This window comes from Leptonychotes weddellii, chromosome 15, assembly GCF_054177405.1.
Source record: "Leptonychotes weddellii isolate Sample4059 chromosome 15, ASM5417740v2, whole genome shotgun sequence".
NCBI lineage: Eukaryota > Metazoa > Chordata > Mammalia > Carnivora > Phocidae > Leptonychotes > Leptonychotes weddellii.
The window spans coordinates 34,533,718-34,559,321 of NC_138383.1; the positions used below are offsets into that span (position 1 = coordinate 34,533,718).

General features: G+C 50.7%; 1 protein-coding gene across 1 annotated transcript in view; it reads right to left on the reverse strand.

The window, feature by feature from the left end:
* Positions 1–1,234: 1,234 nt before the first annotated feature.
* The window catches only part of RHBDL3 (rhomboid like 3), a 51,587-nt gene continuing 27,217 nt past the window's right edge, over positions 1,235–25,604 (reverse strand). Inside the window, exons 5-8 of the mRNA XM_081805382.1 lie at positions 22,995–23,107; positions 17,502–17,602; positions 9,417–9,477; positions 1,235–6,555 (exon numbers count right to left, since the gene is read on the reverse strand). Of these exons, the coding sequence (XP_081661508.1) occupies positions 6,284–6,555; positions 9,417–9,477; positions 17,502–17,602; positions 22,995–23,107 (547 nt within the window). The 3' untranslated portion in view covers positions 1,235–6,283. The remainder of the gene's footprint in view (positions 6,556–9,416; positions 9,478–17,501; positions 17,603–22,994; positions 23,108–25,604) is intronic.

A 25,604-nucleotide genomic window follows, 5' to 3' on the forward strand; every position in this document is an offset into this window, starting at 1 on the left:
TCACCAAGCCATTTCTTTTCCTTTAATGAGAAATACAATTCAGCTGTACTCTCAAGATCTTCATAAAGGCTCTCATATGGTTTTAAATTTTAATAACTTGGATTGTAGGCAATGTAGAAAACAAAATCCAAATAGCATTTTTTATAGCATTAAATTCAGGATGACCATGGGAAATAAGCAATTCGAAGGCTTATTGAACCTGCCCTTGAACCTGGCTTTTTCTAATGTACTTGGTTACTCATTTAGAAATCAATTTTTTTAATAGACAACATTAGGACACCAACATTTGGAGTCTAAAAAACATATTTTTCGTTTTCAGATTCACGTATCGTTCAACAGTCCATGATATAAATGGCATTTTAAAGTAAATGTATTACCTGCTTCAAGCCATTTATGGATATAGTCAAGGTATAGTTAGCTATTCTTTATGTGTACTTCTACATATATATTGTGTGATGCAGGGTCACTACAGTACATAGTTGTGTGCCATACTGTCTTATTTTACAAGCCTATGACAAACTATCACTATTCTAGGCAAGGAAAATGGTGACATGGAATCAAGTATCTTGTTGGCCATGAGAAGAAACCCAAAGAGCTCATGACCAGAAACATGTACTGTATTCAAATTTTAATAAGTTAATGTATTCGTTTTTAAAGTTTTAAAAAGGATTTGTTCACGTGTGGAATACATTTATGTATTGCTTGTGTGCTCTACAGAGGAAATATATGTTTGTCATGTATCAAAAATGGCCTGTTTAATTGTAATTATATTTGTAATAATAATAATAACCCAACTTAGCTTCTCATCAGCAGAGTCATTTTTATTTAACTAGCTCCATTCTCAAGTCTGACATTTTTATTAAGGCGCAGTAAGTTTAGGGGGAGATTATACTTGCACTAAGGAATTTGTTGAAGAGAGTCACATCACCTGCTGGAATACACCTTTCTGCACCTTGCAGGAGGCATCAGGCAGGGTGTGAGGGCAATTTCCATCACAATGTTTTATTCATTGTCCAGGGAAGTTACATCCATAGAACTCAATAACCCAAGTCCCTTCCCTTCACTCTTATTCATTATTAACCGTGACAGAATGCCTGTCCTTTACCAGAGGTGCACTATACTGGATGCTAGGAAAGCCTGCTGGCATCTGGGAAGTAAGACGAGGACCACATTTTCCCAGCCATGTGTCTTCTCAGTCATGGAGATTCCCACCCCCCCACCCCCCCCCAAAGCCCGGCATCAATGAAGTCTTTCCACTTGGAGGGCTAAGAGAGCTGGAGAGCTCTGCAACTGCTAAACTTCCTGAATGTGTCACAGACTTCAAATCATTCTGAGCTTGCATAAATGCTAGATTCCGGAAGTTGGCGGTGATAGGGAGTGACAATGAATTCATAGCTGTGGATTTTCTTGTAAACTATTTGAGGATGGCTGATAAAGCAGAAATCCTGTCAAGTGAGCACGGAATGAATATTCCAAGGTCCATTACTGTGACTAATGCAGTGAGACTGGATCTTGAAACGAACGCCCTGGCCCTTCCACGGGTTTCGTGCTCTTAAAGTCCCACACAAACAGCCGAGGAGTGAGAGCATGAACTCGGGAACCACAGTGGGAATCCATCTATGCCATAAGGTACCCGGGAGTCACCACACTTCCCTAAGCCTGCCCCTCATATAAATATGAGCATATTGATACCCACTTCACACCGAGTAGCTGTGCACTAAATGAGGATAATCTGTGGAAAATGGCTCGTGCAGTGCCCAGCACATACTAAGTCATCAGTAAACTGTCTTCATAGTTACCTTATCACCGGTAGATGTCTCACAAAGTTATTGGAAGAAGGAGACTCTGGTAGGAGGGAGGAACCAGAAAAGTCAAGGGAGAAGTGATAGGAGGCCAAAGCTAAACAGCTTCTGGCTGTCCAGGGGGCTTGCCAGTAAGCGCCCCGGCTATGGAGCCTGGAACTGACCGGGGGGTACACTGGGGTTCAGACAGTGTCCTGATTTTCCCTCCAGGGGAGTTACTTATCCACACATGAAACAGAAATGAGTTCTTTGACCTTGAGTCTGAGCTGTACTCTCAAGTTTGTTCTGGGATGCCTTCTGCAGCTCTTAGAAATGTTTTTCAATGACCTACAGGAAACTGATGTGACAGAACATTATGGGAAACAGCTCCCATGCTGAATTTAACAGGGTCGTTTAATCCCCCAACAAAATTTAACAGTTATGAATGGCAAATCTGTGTATACTGCCATCGGTTTAGAAAAGCTGGAGAAAACACTTCACTGAATTCTCAGACTGCATCCATTCAAAGCCCATTTGATTATTAAACTTACCCAGCACTACACTTTACCATTTATGCCCCTCTCGCTCTCCCCTTCTGTATGTGAACCATGTCCTCTCACCCTGAGAAAATTCCTATCCCTTCCTCAAGATCCAGGTGTTGACTGCCCCTAGAAAGACCTAAAGAATAGACTATTGGGGTAAAGAAGGAAGCGCCTAGATATTTCAAAGATCACTCCAATAGTAGTAGTCAAAATATTAATCTCCCATCAGAGTATAGGGTAAGAGGAGGAGAGGAAGACGGGGTGCCAGGCAGGACAGCGGGCACAGAAGTTCTTGACCTGAAACCATGGACCAGTTTCCTTATTCACACACCACCTCCCCCCTCCACATTGTCTCTCCATGCATTTTCAGAGCAAGAGAAAACACAGCTTCCATCAACCATGCAAAAGAGTTCAGTAATTCAAGAACGGTTAAGAACCACCGAGCTGGAAGCACCAGCACCAAGCACCGACCCCCGGAGCTGTGTTGTATGTGCCGCCTCCCACCTCCCCGACCCAGACAGAGACAAAACAGGCTCCGGTGCTAGCCCTTCAGGTCACTTCCTGAGTCACCGATGGCTTAAAAAAAAAAAAAAATCTTTAATGGAATCTGTGTTCAAATAATATGTTACAACAAAAATATACAGAATGTACACAATACAAAAATATTTAGAAACAAACATTGCAGCTTGTGTTTCCTTTTGTTTCCCACTTACGCAAGTCCTTTGGGGGGGTGCGGAAATTCAGGGTTGGGCACTGTTTTTTTAAGGCAGAGGAGTATTGGTGCTTTTTGGCCAGCCCTGGGAGCAACATGAAGGATGCCAGGAAAGGGCTTCCACTGCACCCGGGAATCTGCATTCTTTGAAAATGAAATTGGACCCTGGAGGAAGATATGGGTTTGGTGAGCAATGACTCCCCTAATCCTCTGAGTAAGAAGTGTCCTCGTGGAAATGGAGAGTCCTATTAGCTGGCAAAAACACCTCATTAGGGAGCTTTTCCTAATTAAAAAAATGAATGACTAATGGTGTCATTAAAGCCAAATTTCTCCTTTGAAGACTTGTTTTCCCTTCCCTAGTTTCTGTGATTCCACTTCCGTTTAACGAGCGAGCAAATCTATGGCTGCTTTTTGGGGAAACCCCAGCTTTCAGTTTCCGTGTCCCGTGGATGGAAGGCCAGCCACCCTCCACAGTCCCAAGAGGCACACTGGGCCGGTGGCTGTACGAGCTCAGGAAGGAGGGATGATAGGGACGGGTTGCCAGCAGGGTGCCGGGGATGAGGGTGCGCGGACTGGCTGAGGAGAAAGTCAGACACCAAAACGGAAACTTTTCTTACCAGACAATGATCTTTGGTCCTAGTTTGGAGACCTGGGTTGTATGGAGTGACCGTGGACCCCACTGGGTGGCCCTGCTTGGAGCTGATGGTTGGACGAGGGTGGGGAGGGGGGTGTGAAGCTGACCAAAGAACTTTGGGGTTCCTTTTGGACCCTGCTGACAGGGAACAGCTGGGGCCTGTGGCCTGAGGCTAGATGAGGCTCCCTTGGTGGTCTGAGACAGGATGGCAAATGGGATTTTTGCCTCAGGCAGTCCTTCTTGGTAACAAGCTCCCATCTGCGGCCCTGAGGGAACTGGGTGCTTCTCTGAGGCCTTTCTAGAGGTTTCTTCTCACCCCTGCGAGAGGTAGACCCCTCTCCAGGCCGCACCAGATGAAGGCAGGGGGGACTCTCCACTCCCTCCACCCACTACCCAGAATATGGGGGGGCCTGGAGGGACGCCCTGCCTCCCCGAGGGCACCGGCTGCCTCCGTTCCTCCAGGGAGGGACAGCACCACTCAGGTTTAGGGGGCTGCAGCCCATGGCCAGGGCCCCCCTCTCCATCCTTACCCAAGTCCTCTCAGCCCCAGTTCCAACTTACTCTCCTCTCCTAGGAAGCTGACTCTCCCAGCTACACCCTTCCCTCAGTGGGGCAGAGACAGGCTGGCAGGACACAGACAAGATGCCTCAGGGTGATGCGGCCCAGCCCCCGATCTGGGCCTGTGCCAACTGGGCCTGGCAGTCCTCAGTACTGTACCAGCACGAGGGCAGCATGACCTCAGGAGCCACACGTGGGGACCCAGACAATCTATTGAGCACCGGGCAAAGAGGGGGAAGGGCTTGGCATAGGCTGGGGCTGCATGGAGACCCTGTCCATTCACGTGTGATCACTGAGGACAGGAAGCCACAGTGGCTCAAGACCCCCAACTGCCTGGCCTGGCTGACTCCAGACTAAGCTCCTGCCCTCGCCCCTGCATGGACCCAGTCCCTCTGCCTCCCGGACTGGAGTTCTTTGTCCTTCTGGGTTGTCAGTGGTTGGGAATTCCAAGAGCAGTATACAGGGAATCACATATTTTGTCAAAAGCCATCCTCCCCTCCCCCTCTCCTCAGGGCCCGTATCAGCTCCTGCTTGGGAGTCATTCCCTTAGCCTCATTTTCCCACTTGTGCCTTGGGGTGGGGATGGACCTGACAATAGCCAAGTTCCCTCCAAGCTCTGAGCATCTGCGTCTCTGGGCTACCCTCACCTCTGACCCTCATCCAAATACCCAACAATTGTCCAGAAGCAGTTTTCCCCTAAATTGGGATTTCTTGTACCGCAGCCTCCTGTCCCTCCTACTCAATGGACACATGGCTTCAATATTCCTGCCCCAGCCTCTCTGACACCCCCAAAGTTCCTTCCCTCTTATGGAAAACAGAACAGAACCATCTCAGATGTGAAGGTCATTCCAGAGGGGAACAAGAAGGGAGCTTGGCAAAGGCCAACCGCGGCATCCTGAGCATCCCTAGGAGGGCCCAAGATCTCCCTCCACTGAGGACAAGTCTCCCACTGGTCAGTGGTTTTCAGGGAGACGCCTGGAAAGGATGAGGAATGGGAAAGAAGGGGCTAGCTTTGCCGAAAGTCAGATCCTCAGGCGTCACACTCTCCCACTTCTCAGTGCCTTTTTTCCTCTCATGCAGACCCTTCCACACACCCCCACGCCCCTCACGGGCTTCCTCTGCAGCCTCTGACTTCCCTCATGTTCTTCCCATGGCATCTCTTACCATCCCATGGATGTCCTCACCCACCGAACCACACACACACACACACACACACACACACACACATCCCCATGACCAAAGGGGAGGCACAATGTAGGGTCAGGGCAATGGAAGGGAAGGAAAAGGCTCTAAAAACAAGGCAGGGCATGGGATGCTGGGGCACCAATATGAGTTGTCAGCATTCTGGGAGACAGGGAGGGAGAAACCCAAAGCTGGTACTGGGCCTTGCCAAGGGTAGTGCTTGGGATGAAGTTTTTTCCCTCCTACTTGGGTTTCTCTTACTGGATACCCCCAGGGCAAGAGTGAGGCCTAGAGTTACAGCATCTCCCTCCTCTGCCTGCCCCAGTGCCCACCACCAGGAGCACACCCTGGGCTCTCCTACACCAAAAGCCAACATGTCCACCGCCAGGCCCTCCTCCACTCCAGAGCTCCAAACCCAACAGCTGTAGAGCGAACATTTCCTGGCCTGTAACTGTATCTCTGGGCTGGACAAGGGCCTGCCTGGCTACCCCACCCTCGGGTCTTCCTGACATCTCGGGGTGGGGATAAGGGAGGAGGCTGCTGCTCAGTCTGTGACGAGGGAAGCGTCGCCTGAACACACAGAACAAGCCCAGCCCGAGGGGAGGGCTGCTTTTACCCCACCCCAGGCCTTCGCCCTGGCTCGATGTCCTCAGAACAGTCTAGAAAAACAATGGTAGCAGCATCCAACTCATCCAGCAGGCGCCTTTCAGAAAAAGAGGCCCCATTGTCCAAACCTGAACACCAACATCACCATGGCCCAGCATCTCGTCCTCTCCTCCCTGGCCTCTCAGAGCTGGTGCCGAGAACAAGAAAGTCCATGTTCCTTCCTGCTGCTGCTAGGCCCTCCCACCCCTGACCTAGGTCCCCCAGCACCTTAAGGAGGGGGTGGCAGCTTTAAGTCCAGCAGGGTGTAGGCGAAGATGTTCCAGAAAACAGCGAACAGCACAAAGACCGTGTACATGGCCACAAAGATCCACCACAGCGACTGGTCCTGCAGCCTCTGCTCGTAGTTCCTCAAGACCACCACGCCCAAGGTGATGCCCACAGCCACGCCGCCCAAGTGTGCCACAAAGCTGGGGTGAGGGCACGGGGGGTAGGCCGATGGGTGGAACCGGAGCCACACGGCCCGCCCGAACTCCATGCTCACTGCAAGGGGAGGAAGCACAGAGAAGTCACAGGAGGGCCGCTGGGCAGGGGCGGAGGGAGAGGCCTTGCACGCCATCCGGCCACCCAGCCACCCGCTCACCCATCCACCCGTGAGTTCACTCACTGCCCACTAGGCCGAGCACTGTTTGTTCTCTGCCCTGCAGATAGAGAAGTGAAAGACAGACGAACCCCTGTTCTCCCAGGGCTTACAGATCTGGCAATCGACCAGCATCAATTACATACATCAGATAATTCCAGTAAGAAAAATTCTAGGGGGTAAAAAAAAAAAAAAATTAGGTAATTTTAAATCAACGCTGGGTCTAAGGAGGGGGGGATTCGTTAGTTTGGGGAATCAGGCAAGATCTCCCTAGAGACGTGAAATGTGCACAGAGACGTGACTTTCAAGAGGAGACCCTAAGAAGAGCAGTCCAGGCAGAGGGGAGAGCTTGTGCAGAAACCCAAAGAGGCTTGCGGCCCCACGTTCATGAGTCCGGGAGGCTCAGTTTCCCCATCTGCAGAGTTCCAGGCTACACTGCTAGAACATTAATAATAACTTTAGTATGTGCTAGCACGTTACAGTTTAGAAAGTGTTTTCATGTGCTATTTCAAAACCCTTAGAAACCTTTCCCTCAGAACTTTTGTGATTGGAAGGAAGGGATGGAGGGAGAAAAGGACAAAGAAAGAATGGGGATACACGGCCCCAACACAGTGCTGGAGTCTCCCTCCTAACAGATGCTCAAATGCCCCCATCCCATCCTCCAGTTGACTCTTCTTGCCTGAACTTGTTGGGTCGGCTAATCCCATGGGATGCACTCTCTCCAAAAGATAGGTGCTGGGAAATGGCCATTTCACGGCCCACCACCAAAGAGCACTAAGGGCAGGCATTCTTATCCCCATTTTGCAGATGAGGAAACCAAGGCAAATTTGACGAGTGAAAGAAAGTCCTTTGTGGGGAATTCTGTACTTATTTAGTTAACCAGTGTGCCTCTCTCCACCGTCGCCACTGCGGGGGCACCCAGGACCTCCAGGGATGTTCATTCCCCAGGGATCGCCTAATCTTCTGGCCTGGGCCCTGCAAGTCCAAGGATGGCCAATAGATGGCAGGAGAGGAGCAGCCAGGGACCGACACTGAGTCCTCCCCAAGCCCTCCCCAGGCCCTGGGGCATCCTTCTGCCTTTGCTTAGCAGGCCCTGGGTGCCACAAAGGAGGTCTGAAAGACATTGGTTTCCCCCCCTCACCTCCCCCTCCGCTCCAAAACAGCATTCTAGTTGTTATGAGTTGGATTTTTTTAAACATCAAGACGCAGGCTTCTCCTCCCTTCCCTGCACACAAACTCAGAGTCTGAGCAGACAGGGAAGCTATGCTCACCCCGCCCCCACTCACTGCACCCCACTGCCCCCCACTGCCCTGGCTCAAAGAGTCTGTGGGCTTTAGAGCAAGGGATGTGGAAGTGGACGGAAGTGCAGTCCGCATAGGCCCATCCTCCTGCCCCTGTCTGTCCTGGTTCATCTTCCTCTTCCCCAGGTCACAGGTGGATCCAGGCAGACAGCTCAGGTGCTCCCACCCAGCCTGGCTAAAGTGTGGGCATTAGCGACGGCACAGGTCGGCTCCACATTCTGCCTCTATCACCTCCAGCTGGGTGGCCGTGGGCAAGGAACATGAGCTCCAGTGTCTACCTACAAACCTAGCCTTATAGAAAATACCCTCTTCTACAACAGTGTCCTGAAGACTGAATGAGAGACCGTGTGTCCCCTCGTCTCTCTTTCTGCCTGCATCGCATCTTACCTCTTTCCACCTCAGAATGAGCCTCTTGTGAGGCCTCTGGTCTCACGAATAGTCTCGTGAACTCAAATCTGCCAGTAACTCTCCTGTTTACAGCCCTTCAGCGGCCTCCCAGTGCATCCAGGATGAAGTCCAACCTTTCTCTTTGCCTTTAAAGCCCTCATGACCCGACTCCTATTATCTCTGATCACTAACACACGCAGTCCCAAAGCTCACTGTCAGTCTCGTCAACTGCCCTGACGGCCGTGGCCCTTCCCCCACACCTGTGTCTACGTTCGCACTGCATCTCTGCCCGAAACGTCCTCTTGTACCCTGCCTCCGCGGTGAACGCCGAGCTGTCTTTGACACTCAAAATGACCTCTGCAGGCAGAACTGACTTCTCCCGACTAGGGCCCCACCACACGCTGTACACAGGGCTTCGTGGATTAGTTACAGTCTGTTCACCTGCTAAACTGCAAGTGTGTGTGTGTGTGTGTGTACATGCGTGTGTATACTTGAGTTAACCTGGGGAAAGAGTCTCTAGCTTCTAATAGGAGATCTCAAAGGATCGACTCCATGACCCAAAAGGTTATGAAGAAGCTATTTTTCTTGAGACAAACCATAAGAGACTCTTAACTCTAGGAAACAAACTGAGGGTTGCTGGAGGGGAGGGGGGTGGTGGGATGGGGTCACTAGGTGATGGACATTAAGGAGAGCACTTGGGTGTCAAATAAGACTGATGAATCACTGACCTCTACCTCTGAAACCAATAATACGCTGTATGTTAAATAATTGAATTTAAATAAAATGTTTTAAAAAGAAGTTATTTTTCTTGATCTGGGTACTGGTCACTGAGCTGGACACTCATCCTGTATTTTTCTGGGTGCATACTATACGTCAATACAAAGTTTAAGAAAGGTTAAGCGGCAGCAGAGTGGGCCAGACTTCTCTCATAACATCCCTACTTTGTCACACTCTGATGACATGTTTCCCCTTTTTTTTGACCACAAAGGCCTCCAGGGCAGGGACTGCGCCATCTTTATGTCCTCCAGGCCTGGGACAGGGCTCCATCCCACCCAGCCTGCCCTGCCCACACTTACTACAGATCAAGGCCACAGCCATCCGCAGCAGCTTGAATTGACACTTCATGCCTGACCAGTTCTAGGGGAAAAGGAGAAAGTGCCATTAGTTCCAGATCTGACCACTCTTCTACGGATGTATCTCACTTCAGAAAACCTAACACTGGGGTGCCTGGGTGGCTCAGTCTGACTCTTGGCTTCGGGGCTCAGGTCATGACCTCAATGGTCTTGAGATCAAGCCCCCTGTCGGGGCTCCCAGCTCAGCGGGGAATCTGATTAAAGATTCTCTCCCTCTGCCCCTCCCTCGGCTCGTGCTTGCACTCTCTCTTTCTCTCGCTCTCTCAAATAAATAAATCTTTAAAAAAATAGTCTCCATTAAGTCTTGAATGAGGCAGTCGTGAGCAGATCACACCAGCATGAGATTTCAGACAATGGTGAATTTATTACTGTCATAAAAGCGCTTGAGCTGGAGTAAAGGAGGAAGAGAATCCAGATCTAGGGAGATGAGGGCCCTGTCCCCTCTACTTGGGCAGACAACCCCTGAGAACTACAGTGATTGCTGGATCCCACGTTTGCAGAAGGGGATGCAGGGCAGCAAACCAAGCAAAGTCAAAGCAGAACCGTCAGGATAATAAAACAAATCAAAATCCAGCCTATGAGAAATGGATGGAGAGAAGACCCGGGGGTCAAGTTCACTGTTGTCAAATATCAAATGAGTCACGGTAAGGACAGGGCACATTCAGTGTAATCTGTAATTGGAAGACTCCATAGATTAAAACTTCAGGGATTTTTTTAAGCTCCAGATGTTTCCATTTCTAATAAGTCAGAACATTCCATCTTGGGGGATCGTGAGTTTCCCATCACTGAGAGGTTCAAACAGGGGCTTGACATGACTTGGAGGGGATGCTCTACAGAATCAGGCATTGGAAAAGGGGGCCTCCAAACAAATCCCTCTTTCCCCTGAGAATCTCAGAACACTCTGAACCTCCAAAGCAGATGAACAGAGTACAATTATTCACCTTACAAAAGGATTTTTCACTTTACAAAAGACTTCGCCATGGGGTTCCTTTGAGGGGCTCTCCCAACGGCGCATTCAAAGCACCATTCCATTTATACAGATACACGCACACACAGAAATGAGTCTGGAATCTTCCTGGAACACATCAGCCCTAGGGAAGGAGGCAACCGCGTACAGCCAGGGGCTTCTGTTGCCTCCCACCCACCCACTCTGCCTTTGCCGCCTGGCCCAGGCCCAGCTGAGGGCACATCTCGCACTCCTTTGATGTTGGGGGAACACATGTGTTGAACGTTACCAGGGGCCCTGAGCCCTGGCACACACAATAATGTTTATGAAGCTTCGGTGGAGTGAGCAAGATGCAGGGCAACTGCCAAAAAGAGGGTGAAATCCTGCAGAAGGCAGTCGGCGTCCCGCACATCGCCTCCCTTTCCCCTAGTATTCGCCACTGACGGGCAAGCCCTTGTCTCAAAAGGTGAGGTGGGCAACACACAGCCCCTCTTCAGGTGAGGAAGTCTCATCTTTGCTTGCTGACATGTTCTGTGCTAAGAAGCAGATGGTGGGCAATGTTGTCACCTGCTGGTGGCTGCCCACAGAGAAGCCCCACCAGAAGACAGGGAACAAAACAGGGGTTGGTGGCCTCCATTGGATCTGGCAACCCAATGGAACCCAGCTCGGCTGGCTGATGGTCTTCCGGGAGGAAACCTTGGGATGGGCAGGTGCTTAGGAGTCACCTGACAGACCGTCTCCTCCCAAAGGGCAACACCTACTGCCCCCCTGCTGACAAAATGGCCCTCCCACCACTGGGACACCCCTGGGGCAGCCCTGTGAAGGGGCTCTAACCACTGAAAAATTCTTCCTGCTACCGTCCAGCCAGGCTTTGCCTCCCTGTGATGTCCACCCACGGATCCTAAGTCTCCCCTCAAAGTGACACCCATGTTCACAGCAGCATGATTCACAATAACCAAAAGAGGTGGAAGCAAACCAGTGTCCATGCACGGGTGAATGGAGCTACAAGGGAATATCATGCACTTTAAAAGGAAGGAAATTCTGACATGTTGTAATGAACGAACCTTGAAGACATTATGCTAAGTGAAATAAGCCAGTCCCAAAAGGACAAATACTGTCTGTATGAGCCCACTTCTATGAGACACCTAGAGTGGTCGAATTCATAGAGAAAATAAGTAGAACAGTGTTTGCCAGGGGCTGGGGGAGGGAGGAATGGGGAGTTGTTTAGTAGATACAGAGCTTCAGTTTTGCAAGATGAAGAATTCTAGAGATAGACGGTAGTGATGATTGCCCAACCAGTGAGAATGTACTTGACACTACTAAACTGGATACTTAAAAATGGTTAAGACAGGGGGTGCCTGGGTGGCTCCGTGGTTAAGCGTCTGCCTTCAGCTCAGGTCATGATCCTGGGGTCCTGGGATTGAGCCCTGAGTCGGGCTCCCTGCTCAGCGGGGAGCCTGCTTCTCCTTCTCCCACTCCCCCTGCTTATGTTCCCTCTCTCGCTGTGTCTCTCTCTGTCAAATAAATAAATAAAATTTTTAAAAAATGGTTAAGACGGTAAATTTTATGCTATGGTATATTTTACCACCATTAAAAACAAACGTGATACAGAACACTTCCAATATTCCTTTCCCTCATAAAACCCCTCCAAATGAACATCTTACCTAAAGACAGTGTCTCTTTCACTGTGTTCTGAGTGATAATATCAGGTAAGGTCAGTCTAGAATATATTGGCCACTCTGTCCTTCAGCGGAGGTCCATGCATGTCCCCTTCAGGCCCTATCTGAGCCCTAAGTACCCTCCATATCTTTGGTCTGGCAAAGCCATTGGTGAGGTGACTCAGAACTCCTTTTTGGCTGGTGTCTTCATTTGTAAATCTGGGGTACCATTAGTGCCTATCTCAATTACCTACCTCACTGGGTTGTGAAAGTAAAATGAATTCATATGCATAAAGCACTAAGAACACTGCCTGGCATGTGGTAAGCATCATGTAAGTGTCTGATATGATCATCGAGACCTGAGGCAAAGACAGTGGGTTTGCCCTGCACAGCACCTTTAAAACTTCTGAATGACCTTGGTCTAGCCGGGCAGCTCTGGCCTTCCCAGCCTCCCCAGCTTCCCCAGGCCGGCTCCCTTTAGAATCACTGCCTGGCCCCTGAAGGCACTGGAACTGGCCAGGTTGATCCAGTTACATCTCCAACCCTACACTTTGGGGAAGAAGAAACTGAGAATCAGTCCAGGAGGGCTGGTTCAAGGTCAGAGTAAGTTAACAATGAGTCCAGGGCTCTGTCTGCCCCACTTCGGAGACAGGGTCACATTCTGTCTGTCCCTGCTGGCCGCTCCAGTTGCCCCCAAAGCTTAGAGAACATGGGTCAATGACTTGTCTCACAGCACTGAGGGGTTCAACTACAGTCACCCCTTCCCACCAGCTGCTTCGTTTTCCCGACCCATTATTCCCTCAATAAAATGCGCTGCAGTGAAACAATAAGAGAAAAGAGAATCTCCCTATAGCCAGCACTGCTGCTATAAATGTGGAAACACCTGCGGACCCAGGGAACACACATCTTTTGCAGGCCTTTTCGTGTTTTTCTCTCCCAGAGCCTTGCAGGGTGAGAAAGAACCCACCCTCAGCAAACAAGGTGGTGACCAGTACCCTCGGCATCTCATTCACCAGTTAAGAGCACAGAGGTTGAAACCCAGGTGGGAGCTTGATGGTTTTACATATCCTGGTAGAAACAACTTCCTGAAAACCCAGCACAAGGAAAGGGAGAGCATGACACAGATAAATTAGGGAGCGATTACTTGTCCTACGAGAGGATTTTTATTAATAAAATGAGCCTTACAACATAGAGATCTCGGGTGTCTTTTAGACAATAGTCTTTCTTTGTGCTTTAACAATATGGTCCTGTTGCAAAAACTGAGATCTCAAACATTTTTTAGGGAAACATCCATTGTACAGAGTGAAGTGTAAGAAAACATCTTGTATATTTAATAATGGAATGCTGGCCTGTGGGCCCCAGCAAAAAGCAATTTATAAATTATTCTTCTTTATACTTCTAGCATTTATTTTTTTTAAGATTTTATTTATTTAAGAGACAGCATGAGCATGGGTGGGAGTGGGGGGTCGTGGGCAGAGGGAGAGGGAGAAGCAGACTCTCCGCTGAGCAGGGAGCCCAATGTGGGGCTCGATCTCAGGACCCTGGGATCATGCACTGAGCCGAACACAGACGCTTAACTTACTGAGCCACCCAGGTGCCCCTACTTCTAGCATTTAAATTAACAAGTTTTTTTTTTTTTTAAAGATTTTATTTATTTATTCATGAGAGAGAGAGAGAGGCAGAAGGAGAAGCAGGCTCCCAAGGAGCAGGGAGCCAGATGCGGGACTCAATCCCAGGACCCTGGGATCATGACCTGAGCCGAAGGCAGACGCTTAACCATCTGAGCCACCCAGGCGCCCTAACAAGTTTTTTTTTTTAAGATTTTTTTTAATTTATGTATTTGTCAGAGAGAGCGAGTGAGCGAGAGAGAGTGAGTGAGCGAGAGAGAGTGAGCGAGAGAGAGCGAGCTCACAAGCAGGGGGAGGAGCAGAGGGAGGAGCAGAGGGAGAAGCAGGCTCCCCGCTGAGCAAGGACCCTGATGCAGGACTCGATGCAGGACTCGATCCCAAGACCCTGGGATCACGCCCTGAGCCAAAGCAGACGCTTAACCTACTGAGCCACCCAGGCGTCCCTAATCTAACAAGTCTTAATTGCAGGTCTTCTATGCCATCCAGTTTTTTTGTTGAAATATTTTCTGAACTTAATCCCTCGATATAAACTGCAAGCTTTTTGGAACTCTAAGTGGTTTTGGGGTTTTTTTTTAAGATTTTATTTTTAAGTAACCTCTATACCCAACGTGGGGCTCAAACTCACAAACCCGAGATCAAAGGTGGCATGCTCCACAGACTGAGCCAGCCAAGTATCCCTGGAACTCAGAATATTTTTATGAAAAATAAGACATGCTTTCATTTAAGGCAGAATCTCTCACTTAAATAGTCCTGAGAATAGAAGTGTTCAACACTTTTCTGTTTTGTATCTGAAGTAAAAAGGACGCATTTTCCTCATTGTTCTCTGCAGATAACAGGCAAAATGGATAAATATAAAAAATTACATGTATTCGAGGATATACAAACACATTCACACATATACACACATACACAAGTGTGCACACACTGGATCCCCCAGCTGTGTGGTGATTCGCCACATGGAAAGCATTTTTCCATCCATCCTTTTCCTGTATTTCTCACAACTACCTTGTGGAGAAGGGGTTGCTGATGAGGGAGCGGAGGCTCTTAAGGTAGTGACACCAGGACTCAAATCCAGATTTTCTGACTGTCTTGCTCTTTTCGCCTACCCGTTCTGACAAGGCACTTTATTGTGCACGCGCGCGCGCGCACACACACACACACAGAGCAAATCTTCATTTGGCAATTTAAAATACTAGCATATCTATCAGACGGAACCACATGAAACTGCCAATGTTTGCTTCTGGCCCGCCGAAATGGCCATTTTATAGGGTTTGTCCTAACGCATCTCTGAAGTGCTGGGCTCTGAGCTACTGTGGGTAAAGGCGGCCTCTTGTTGAAAGGAAACCAATCTTTCTAATGAGAACATGAGGTATTTTTTTCCCCATCAAATAAGCACCACACAACTTTCTAGGGAAAGGCTACCACAGATGTCATGCTCCGGGGACTGCAAAGCTCCCAGGGGGCCAGGGAAAGCCATGTCCTTCTAGAAGGGCAATGGGCTCTCCGGTGGGACTGCTCATCTCCACCGCCACAGGCCACTTGCCAGAAAGAAGTGTAAACTGGAACAAAACGGCGTTCACCCCTCCCTCCTCAACCGCCACCCCACACCCCACAGTTCTTGGGGTGCTCTGGCCTCACCGCGGGAACTTGGGGGGCCTCGGGGCTGTTTCCCATGCGGCAGGGAAGGGCGTGGAAACCGGGCATCTTATGAACTCGCGTCTGTTTCCGTTGTGCTGTTCGTACACACACACACACACACACATGCATATCTTAGGGGGAAGGAGGGTTTGTTAGCAGTTCGGCCCCTACAGAAAGGAACTGGGGCAGGGGGAGGGGGGGTGGCGGAGATGGAATTCAGGGAAAGAGCTGTGTCTGGGGAAGGCTGTAGCACTGATACAGAATGACCCATTTAAAAGGGCCACGCGAGGCAGCCCCGTGCTGCCAGGTTCCTCAGCAGACGGGCCGCGTGTGTGCGCACGTGCGTGTGTAAGTGCACGTGTGCGTGCACACCCACACGAGCTTTCCCACACCTGCTGGCTCTCTCTCAGGTGCTCACACGAAGTTGCCAAAATTCAGACAAGTAGCAAGTGCTGTCAGTGTCTGTCTGTCCAGCTCTCCCCTCCCCCCTTCTTTTCTTTCCCTCTGTCCCTCTCCTGCGCGCTCTCTCTCTCTCTCGCTCTCGCTCTCGCTCTCGATGTACAAAGGGGACTTTGATGAAAAGAAAAGAGCCGGCAGGTGACAGTGGCAATAATAAAGAAGAAACGAGAGAATTTAGGAACTCCAGACTGTTGTAACTAAGCATTCACACATCCGCCACGTGGGTGAAGACAGTGACGGAGGAGGGAGGTGAGAACAGGAGGACCCTGGCGGGAAGCTACGCCTTTTCTAGACACTGTTCATTTCTTCCTTCATTCATTCAAAATTTAGTCGGCAGGTTGGGGGGAGGGGGCACCTGGCTGGTTCAGTCGGTGGAACATGTGACTCTTGATCTCGGGGTCATGAGTTCGAGCCCCATGCTGGTTGTAGAGATTGTTTAAAATAAAAAAATTTAGTCGGCACCAGCTGCCATTCGTCCAGCCCTTGTGCCAGGCACTGGGGATGAGTAAAAGACCTGGACCCCGCCTAGAGGCCCCCTCCTTCCAACGGCCTCTAAAACAAGGACTTTGGCCTCCTCTGAGACTACTAAACTGATTCCAATTTCTTGCCTTGCAGACTCTCTCTCTATTCTGAGTCCGCCCGGGCCTCTTCTGAGAGGTGTAGGGAGTTAACATTTATACGGAGTGGTTATATCTTCACTTTATCTCCTTTATCACATATCATCCCATTTCACCGATGTAGAAACTGAGTAATTTGCCCAAGATCCCTCTTCAGGAAGCAGGTAGCCAGGATTCAGATCTCGGCTGACTGGCTCCAGAGCCTGTGCTCTCAACAATTACCCTAGAATGCCTTTCAGGAAAAGGCAAAGAAGAACATGGGAAAGGAAGGGCAGTGTCCCACCACTGTAAGAGGCTGGTGTAAGGAAATGACACTTGAATCATTGTCAGGAGCTGTGGGTTCAAGTCCCGATTTTGCCACTAGGGGTCAAGGATTGTAACATTTTTTAAAGTTTTTTTCTTTTAAGTAGGCTCCACGCCCAGCATGGAGCCCAATGTGGGACTTGAATTCATGACCCCGAGATCAGGATCTGAGCTGAGATCAAGTGTTGGACGCTTAGGGGTGCCTGGGTGGTTCAGTCAGTTGAGCATCTGCCTTCGGCTCAGGTCACGATCTCAGGGTCCTGGGATCTGGCCTCTGGGATCAAGCCCTGCATCGGGCTCCCTGCTCAGCGGGGAGTCTGCTTCTCCCTCTGCCTCTTGTCCCCGCTTGTGCTCTCTCTCTCAAATAAATAAAATCTTATAGAAAAAAAAAAAAGAGTTGCAGGCATCCCCAGCTCCTTTTTTTTTTTTTAAACTAACCTCTAGGCCCAAAGTGGGGCTTGAACTCATGACCCCAAGATCAAGAGTCATCTGTTCTTCCAACTGAGCCAGCCAGGAGACCCTATTGTAACATTTTCTAAAGTCAGGTGGGAAAGGGATAGAATTAGGGAAATGGGTAACTTCATAGCCAAGAAGAAAAAAACAAGAATCATATATGGAAGGGTCCCATTTGAAATGAGCCTACAGAAAGTGAGGAGCATCTGTGAAACCTCCTATGAGCCAGGTCTGCCTGGCATTTCTGGGTCTGAGCTGGGGAGTAGACAAGGACTGAGGCGCAGAGGGGATGCCAAGATAGGCATGTTGGGACAGGAGGTGCTCACCATCACGATGTTGGCCAGATGGGCAGAGACAAGTGCATACACCCCTCCAGAGGAGCCCACGACCGGTGCAGTCATGTCAGCCACAGACACCGCCAAGGACCCTGGTACAGAGAGAGATGGGGAATTCAAGGATGCTGGAGTGAGCTCCCCACCCCTGTCCCAGGCTCTAGTATCCAGCAGCCTTGGGGGTAAGACCCTGGAGCAAAAGGATCCATCTCCTCTTGCCTTCATCCCACGTTGTCCTGGAGCCCCCTAGAGGCCTAATTTATGGCTGAAAGAACCCTTTGATTCAAACTTCTTTTATAGGAGACCCAGTGGAGGGGAGGGATCACCTGCCTGTCAGGGCAGCCTCTGCCTCACCTGGTGTCACCTGGGGGTTTAGGGCAATAAGAAATAGTAGCAGAGGGGCGCCTGGGTAGCTCAGATGGCTAAGCAACTGCTTCCGGCTCAGGTCATGATCCCGGGGTCCTGGGATCGAGCCCCACATCAGGCTCCCTGCTCAGCGGAGAGCCGCTTCTCCCTCTGCCTGCCACTCCCCCTGCTTGTGCACTCTCTCTCTCAAATAAATAAATAAAATCTTTAAAAAAAGAGAAAGAAAAAGTAGCAGAAGCAGAAGTAGTGCATGGGCACCACGCATCAGACACTGGCCACGTGCTTTACGTACATGGTCCCCTTTAATCCTTTGAGGACGGCGACAGTGGCCATACCACAGAGGTGAGGAGACTGAGCCCAGAGTCACTCAGTAGGAAGGGCTGGAACCAGGATGTGAGTCCAGCTTTGTGGCACAAGGCCCGTGCTCTTGGCCTCGACAGCAGCCACTCCCCAAACTGGTACAGAGGTCAACGTCCATCCTCTACCATCGCTCGCTCTGCTCAACGGCATCTAGAAACCTGCTTGGCATCACCTCCAACCTCCCTCCAGCCGAGTGAAAGAGTGAAATTACCAAAGGCCAACAGGATCTCCGGAGCAGGGTGGGGGGTGTTCTCTGGAGGAAAAATGTCCTTGAAAAGTCCCAGGGAAGAGAGAGAGATGATGTCATACCCTCTGGGGGAAAAGAAGGGTATAGACTCTTGGTCTGGGGGATGACAAACTTTTGTGCTGGAAGGGAAGCCGGGCAGAGAGGAGAAGGGAAATGTATTGTTCTGGTCTCATTTAAGTGTGATCAATGCTTTGGCTTCCAGGGAAGGACACAGGAGACTAAAAATAACTGGGAGGTAGAGCCCAGGGCTCTGAGGCTGAGAGGTGGCCGGCCTGGGTGAGTGTGCAGAAACCACCACTGGAAAATGCCCGCAGGCTAGAGAGCCAATTAGCCGCTGCCTGGGTGGAGACAGGAGGGACCGGCCCAAGGCCAAACTCTGCAGGTTCTACAGAGGTGGGGGGTCTGCTACTTAGGCGGAGGCTGGGCCAAGGCCAGGAGCCAGAGCGCCTGACACCCCTGAGCATGGAGAACCCCCATAACATCATCCACCTTCTCTCCCCTACCAGCCCCCTTGGACTTCTCTCAAGGCTTCATGGCTCACTGAGATCCTTCAAGTAAGAGATCCCCACAGCAAATTCTGGGTCTCAAGGGGGATGTGATCTCCCAGGAAAAAGCACTGTCATGAACGGGGAGCTCCCAAGTCCTTCTCCCCTCCCAGGGTAACTATAAGTCTTTCTTCTCCCCTTTCATGCCTTCCCTCTGGCTTTAATTAGGTATTGATCTATTGTCAGATAACTTTTTTTTTTTTAACTGCCTAGCCAAGGGGTCAGCCATATATAACAGGAAAAAAAAAAAAAAAAAAAACCCAGGATGGCAAACAGGCCGGCGGTGGGATCTGCATGACAAAGGATTCCCACGCTCTCCCGGAGGCCCGCACAGCAAGGAAAGCTGCATTGCAGGGCTGCGGAGGGCTGGCTGCCCGAGCAGCTCATTAAGAGCAGCTCATTAATTACCGCGTGGACAGAGGAAGCCCCAGCCTCCTCGGGCTGGCCTCTTTCCTCTCGCAGGTCCCACCAAACCTGCCCAGCTTCTGCTCCCCCGGCCTCCCCGGTGCGATGGGATCCACGCACGGTCCAGGGTCCAGCCTCCCCACACTGACCCTTCTCTTGCCCTACCCATGGGTAGAAGTCCCTGACCCCAGGGTCAGGGGTCAGGTTGGGATTGTGGCGGGAGTCTGGAATGGGGGCGTGACTGGCTAGTCGTATGACCTTGGGCACAGCCCCTGAATTCTTTGGGCTGCAGCTTTCACATCTGTGAAATCAAGAGATCTAAGGCTTTTCAACTTCTAAGCAGCAAAACCCTCTTTTCAAAGGAAACTTTACCCACACCCCTACCCCATGGAGCAGAGCACAGGGAGCCTATGGCTAAAGGGGGGTGGGGCCTGGGGAGTCAAATTTGCCACCCACCAGAGGGGACCTCGAGAGTTCCTTCCAGATCACAGATTCAATCACCTGAATCTTGGCCTAAGATCCAAGATCTGAGGTTTGGATTCTGGTTCTAGAATCCTAGAGGTAACAATCTGGATTCACCGGTCCTCCATGTGTGGTGGGAAGACTTTCCTCAAGAGGCTGCAGTTTAGCCCTGGACTAGAGGGAGTGGGAAAGGTCAAATACAAGCATGGGCATGTGTGCCCATAAATAGAGTAATAAAGGCCACCCCTGGGGGCAAGAAGCCTGGGCCAGGCAGGATTCCTGACAAGCTGTTTGGAAGCTAACCTAACGGATGACAGCTCCATAAGGCCAGTATGAATTCCCCAGAGGTCATGGGGACAGAGGATGGGGACAGAATGGCAAGCTGGAGGGACACACACATCTCTGCACAGCAGCAGGCCCAAGGACTAGCTCTAGTCAGGGCTGTGAACTTTCTCAAAAAAATTCTGGGTCCACACCAGCACGCAGATAAATTGGAGACTTTATCATCATGCACAGCTGTGATAATTTTAGCCTGAAATATTTAAAGCAGGTGTTTTCCAACATCTCTCTTGGCCATTAAAGAAAAAAAAAATCCCAATAAAAATCAGCAGAACATCTACCTTTAAGCAATATAACTTTATTTATGTATGTATTCTTCCATTTGTTCTACAAATATTTGTTGCTTAACATATGCCAAACCCTGCATTAGGCTCTGGGGAGGCACACGTGGCTTATAATCTACATAATCTATAAGAAGAGCTTGCCGAAGCGCTTAAAATACTGGCTTTTACAGTATCTAAAATTTCAGCCATGGATTTGTTAGCTAGAAGCGAGAGATGCATTGGCCTCAAGCACTGGGCAGACGAAGGATTTCCACTCACTTGTAGTACTTCTTAGTCCTTCTGAGAAAATTGAGCAAGTCATTTCACCTCTCAGAACCTCTTATAAAATGGAGGTGACAGTGCCCACCTCGTAAGACTTGGTGAATTCAGGACACAATGTGCGAGAATCCCCTATGGCACCTGGCAGACATTAGCCGCCATTGCTACAGATTGTGACGGCCCTGCCTTTGGAGCATTTTCACTGGGCAGGAACTAAAGGGCAGGGCCTGATGTCTATTAAGACCTCCCTGGGTTTCTGAAAATAAATTATCTGCACAAAGGAAAAGGCCTGCCTTTTGGTTCTCATTGCATATGGCAGTGGTTTGAAGCAAGCCTTTGGGTCAGGCGGCCTGGGTCTGGGGCCAGCTCCACCACGTACAACTGAGTCTCCCTGGGCAAGTCGCTGAGGCACGCTAAGGCTCGGGTTCTGTACCTGTGACAAGTGGAAAGTGTTAGTACCTGCCTTAGGAAGGCAGGCCCTTCCTAACTACTGGGTATCCAGTCAGGACCCGGCTGTCTGTGAATGGGGCCCCTTCTCAGACTTGGGATGCACACGGAGTAGAGAGGGAGGAAGGGGTACAGGAAGATCCATCAACTCGATCCTGGAGAGCAATGACATGATATACAGTGATCAGAGTGCCCTCTCTAAATCAATGCCTCCGACAGAATAGTACGCGTCATTTGCTTTATGATACAGCCCCATACCCTGCTGGTTAGTTGGCAAGCACCCCCCTTCCGTCAGTGCACCATCCCCCTCTGCACTGGTGTCACTGGGAAGTGTCACCAGTGCAGCCTCCCTGCTGGGTGTCATCTGGTTTGGGTGAGGCCTGAGTCATCTTGAATCTGATTTCTGTCTTCTGGGTTATTGGCACTCCCTTCCAATTGACTACTAACTGCAAGTGTTATGAGTGTCTTTCCTGTTCCTCGCTATTAACCATCTGGGTCTCTGGGTATCTAGGTAGAGAAAATGTGGCTATAAATCTCCAGATGTCAAGATTGGGGGGGTACGTGGGTGGCTGAGTAAGTCTGGCACAGAGCTCCTCATTAGAGCTTTTGTTCAAGGATGTGGAAGGTACTGGATGCCGGGAGAAGCTCGTGGGGGTGCTGTCCAAGGTGGCCAAGTTTTCAACCCTCAGCACACAGAGTAATGAAGAAGCTGTGGGGCCAATCTCCCACGCTGAGGGTTCCTGAACTAGCAGACCAGCCTCTCATGGGTGGGTGGGGTGGGTGGGGTGGGACCCTTCCCTCTCGGACTCTTGAAGCCACATCAGTTACTCCCAGGGTCCCTGTGTGCCTGTTGTTTACAAGGTCAATGGTGCCCTGCCCTCCTGATGACAATTTTAATGCCACTCAGAAAGGATTAAGATCTTACTTAAACATACACACAAAGCTCCCTTGGGCACAGCTGTCAAGGTGAAGAGCTGAGGCGGCAAACCTTGTAAAAAAAAAAAAAAACCCAGCTATAAAGTTGGAAACATCATGAGGGAGATCCCTCTGTTCAGAAACCTGGTTGGTGCAGACTTTTCCTGCAGAAATGCAGCCTGCTCTCCTCAGCTCACCCCAGCCCGCCTCACCTCCACTGGGGAGGGAGAGGGGGAGTCCCGCTGGCTATAGGGTACCCTCCCCATCCTCAAGGTCATGGTCCTATGCCATGTGAGTGGAGTCAGCGGGGCCCCAGTCTCCTTCAGCTGGCATGGGTGCTCACCACGTCTCAGGCCAGACTGTTTCCTGTCAGCAGTGGGTCAATCAGGAGGGCAGGTGCTGGCCTGGCCGGGGAGGGACCTGGGCCCACCCACACCTTGGATGTCCCTGCAGCAATCTCACTGTGCCCAGCACGGTTTACACGGCCCTCTTATTCCACTTGTCACCTCCCTCTGCCCTCCTAACACCCTACAGGCAAATCTGATTAGTTCCTTCCTAAAACTTAATGGGGCCAAGAGAGGTTAAGGAATTTCCCCAAGCTCACACAGCTTCAACATGGCAGCATAAAGACAGAAAGTCTCCTCCCCTTGCCATCACATGCCTCTCCCTGTGGATGGTAGGCCCCTTTCCAGCCCCCCTGGGGTGGTGGGGAGATTGGCCTGGAGGACAACCCTAATAGTTAGGAGCCTTGGGGATGGAGTCTGGTGTCCCTGGAAGCCTGGGACTTGCCCAATCCCATGGGGTCTCCTCGCCGCCTTGGGGAAGTTTACCTCTGTGGATTCGTGGCCCACCTGCCTACCTGCCACAACACCAGCCACGTAGACAAGCCCAATACGGGTTGCTCCATGCACCATCTCCAAGGGCACCCCCACAAGGAGCTGCAGCACCACGTTGAGTCCCAGGTGTTCTATCCTGTATAGAAAGACCACACTCCATCATTCATTCATTCATTCATTCAGTAAACACTGTATGCCAAGATGCAGGGATCCAGCAGTGAATTATACCTGCTTTGAGGAGCTCATGGTCTGGGTTGGGGGTGGGGGCAGGAATTACAATGCAGACAGACCATCTTGGAAAGAGCATACCTTGCCTGCCACCTGGGACAGGAACGGTGCAGGGCCTGGGCAGTGTTTGCCAATGTCTGCACCTGCCATAGTGAAGAGGGCAGCTAACCATGGTAGAGATCCAGCAAATCCATCGGATGACACATGAGAAGCCAAGGCTTGGAGAGGGGCACTGCCTGGCTTAAAGTCACACAGCTCAGGTTCCTGATGTGCAGAATCTGCTCCACTCACCAGGCTACAAGGGTGCTCCGGGGCTCACTATTGTATGTGTAAGAGAAAAATGTTTTCAGGGCGCCTGGGTGGGTCAGTCGGTTAAGCGTCTGCCTTCGGCTCAGATCATGATCCCAGTGTCCTGGGATCAAGCCCAGCGTCGGGCTCTCTGCTCCGCGGGGAGCCTGCTTCTCCCTCTCCGTTTGCCCCTCCCCCTGCTTTGTGCTCCCTCGCTCTCTCTCTCTCAAATAAAGTCTTAAAAAAAAAGGAAAGATGTTTTCAAAACAAAAGCAAGCATTAGAGATATCTCTTAGAACTGAATAATTCCTTTGTTTTTTAAGATTTTATTTATTTGACAGAAAAGAGAGAGAGGGAGCAAGCACAAGCAGGGGGAGCAGGAGAGAGAGAAGCAGGCTCCCCGCTGAGCAGGGAGCCCGACGCTGGGCTCAATCCCAGGACCCTGCGATCATGACCTGAGTTGAAGGCAGACACTTAACTGACTGAGCCACCCAGGTGCCCCTAGAACTTAATAATTCAAAGTTATCCCTTAAGATCTCATAGGGGAAGCTTCTCCCTCCTGGTGTGAGAAGGAACACTCTCTACTCCCAAACTCCCAGGGATGGCTTTTCTTACTCTGTGAATACTTCCCTTTTTATACTATCATACACCTGTGACCAGCTCTTGTTGCTAAATGGTGTCTAGCTGAGTGCACCTGTTACTAGAAAAAACTGTAACATTACTATCACTACAACAAATATGTGCTTTCAAATTTACAAAACACTTTAACATCCATTATCTCATTTAAACTGAGCCTACAGCATCTGCACAGCTTCCTGGGGATGGTTGTTATAGGGTAACAGAGCACATCATGGGGGGGCCCTGGCTGGGTCACAGCCCTGGCCCTGGTCGGCAGGGCCCTGCCTGGAGGCCAACTGCTGTGCCACTCGGGTCCACGTGGGCACCTGCCTGCCCAGGAGAGCACCTGCAAGGTAGCTCAGACAGATGGGGCTCTGTCCTAAACTCCCACCATGCCTGGAGTTTTCTAGCCCACACCAACTGTGCCAGCCAAAGGGTTAGAAGCGTCAGACAAATGCCCTGGAAAGGAGTCGGGCGGTAGCATCAGACTCAGTCCTTGGTTTACAGATGAGAGCCCGAGACTAGAAGATGCCAGGAGAGGGACCCAGGACTCTACCTCCCAAGCCGAGCTCCTTCCTCTCTACCACACTGATTTCTGGATTCACCAGTCCACAGTGGGCCTCTCGGTCATAGGTCACCTTGCTGGGCTCGCCCCACATGCTGGCCAACCATCCCTACCTCCTGTCCAAGAGCCCCTCCCTCAAAATCACACACCAGGAAGCTCCTCCCAGGGTTCCCCCAGGCAGGCACTGCCCCATCAGAAGCACCAGCCAGAGAAAGGCCGGAGGCCACCCCTATGGTCCTCGGCTAAGAGCCTCTGTGCCCTGTCCACTTTGGCCTCCAGGCTTTTAGTTCCCAGAGGCAGGGAGTGGACAAGGAGGCTTTGGAGGCTTTGTGCATGCTTGTTCCTCACCCCAGAGGCTCAGGGAAGGCCAGAGGGCAGTCCCAGAAACAAGACAAGACATGCATAAGTTCCATCCCATGTGCAGTCAGAGGCTGGGCAGCCTGGGCAGGGAAGCCTCCCTCCCCACCCCCAGTTCCTTGGTTCACAAGAAGACCAATGCATGATGCACCCCCCTCGTTCTGCTCCTTGGCCCTATGAGAGCAAAGCCTGAGACATGGCAGGCAAAGCGCCAGCCTGCGCAAACCATCCCCTCTTCTGACCCAGAGTGGAGACAGCCATTGGTAACCACTGACATGCCTGGTCACCCCAAAACTCCTCTTCAGTAAGTGTAACCAATTAGGGATTGGCACCTGTGCTGCTTTGGAGACTCCTCAGCAGGAGGGGAGGCTCACAGTGTGGCTCCCTCTTGGCCATTGTGGGTCTTTCTGCTAAGGAATGGAAATAATGGAGCCACAGGGACCAGAGTGATCCTCTTCCCATTTCCAACCCCAGGGACAAGCACCCCGACTTTTCCCAGGCGAACGGTGAGCCCTTTCGCTTCTCTCTGCAGAGGCCATAGAAGACACAACAAAGGTCTGGGTGTCTGGCTACTCAG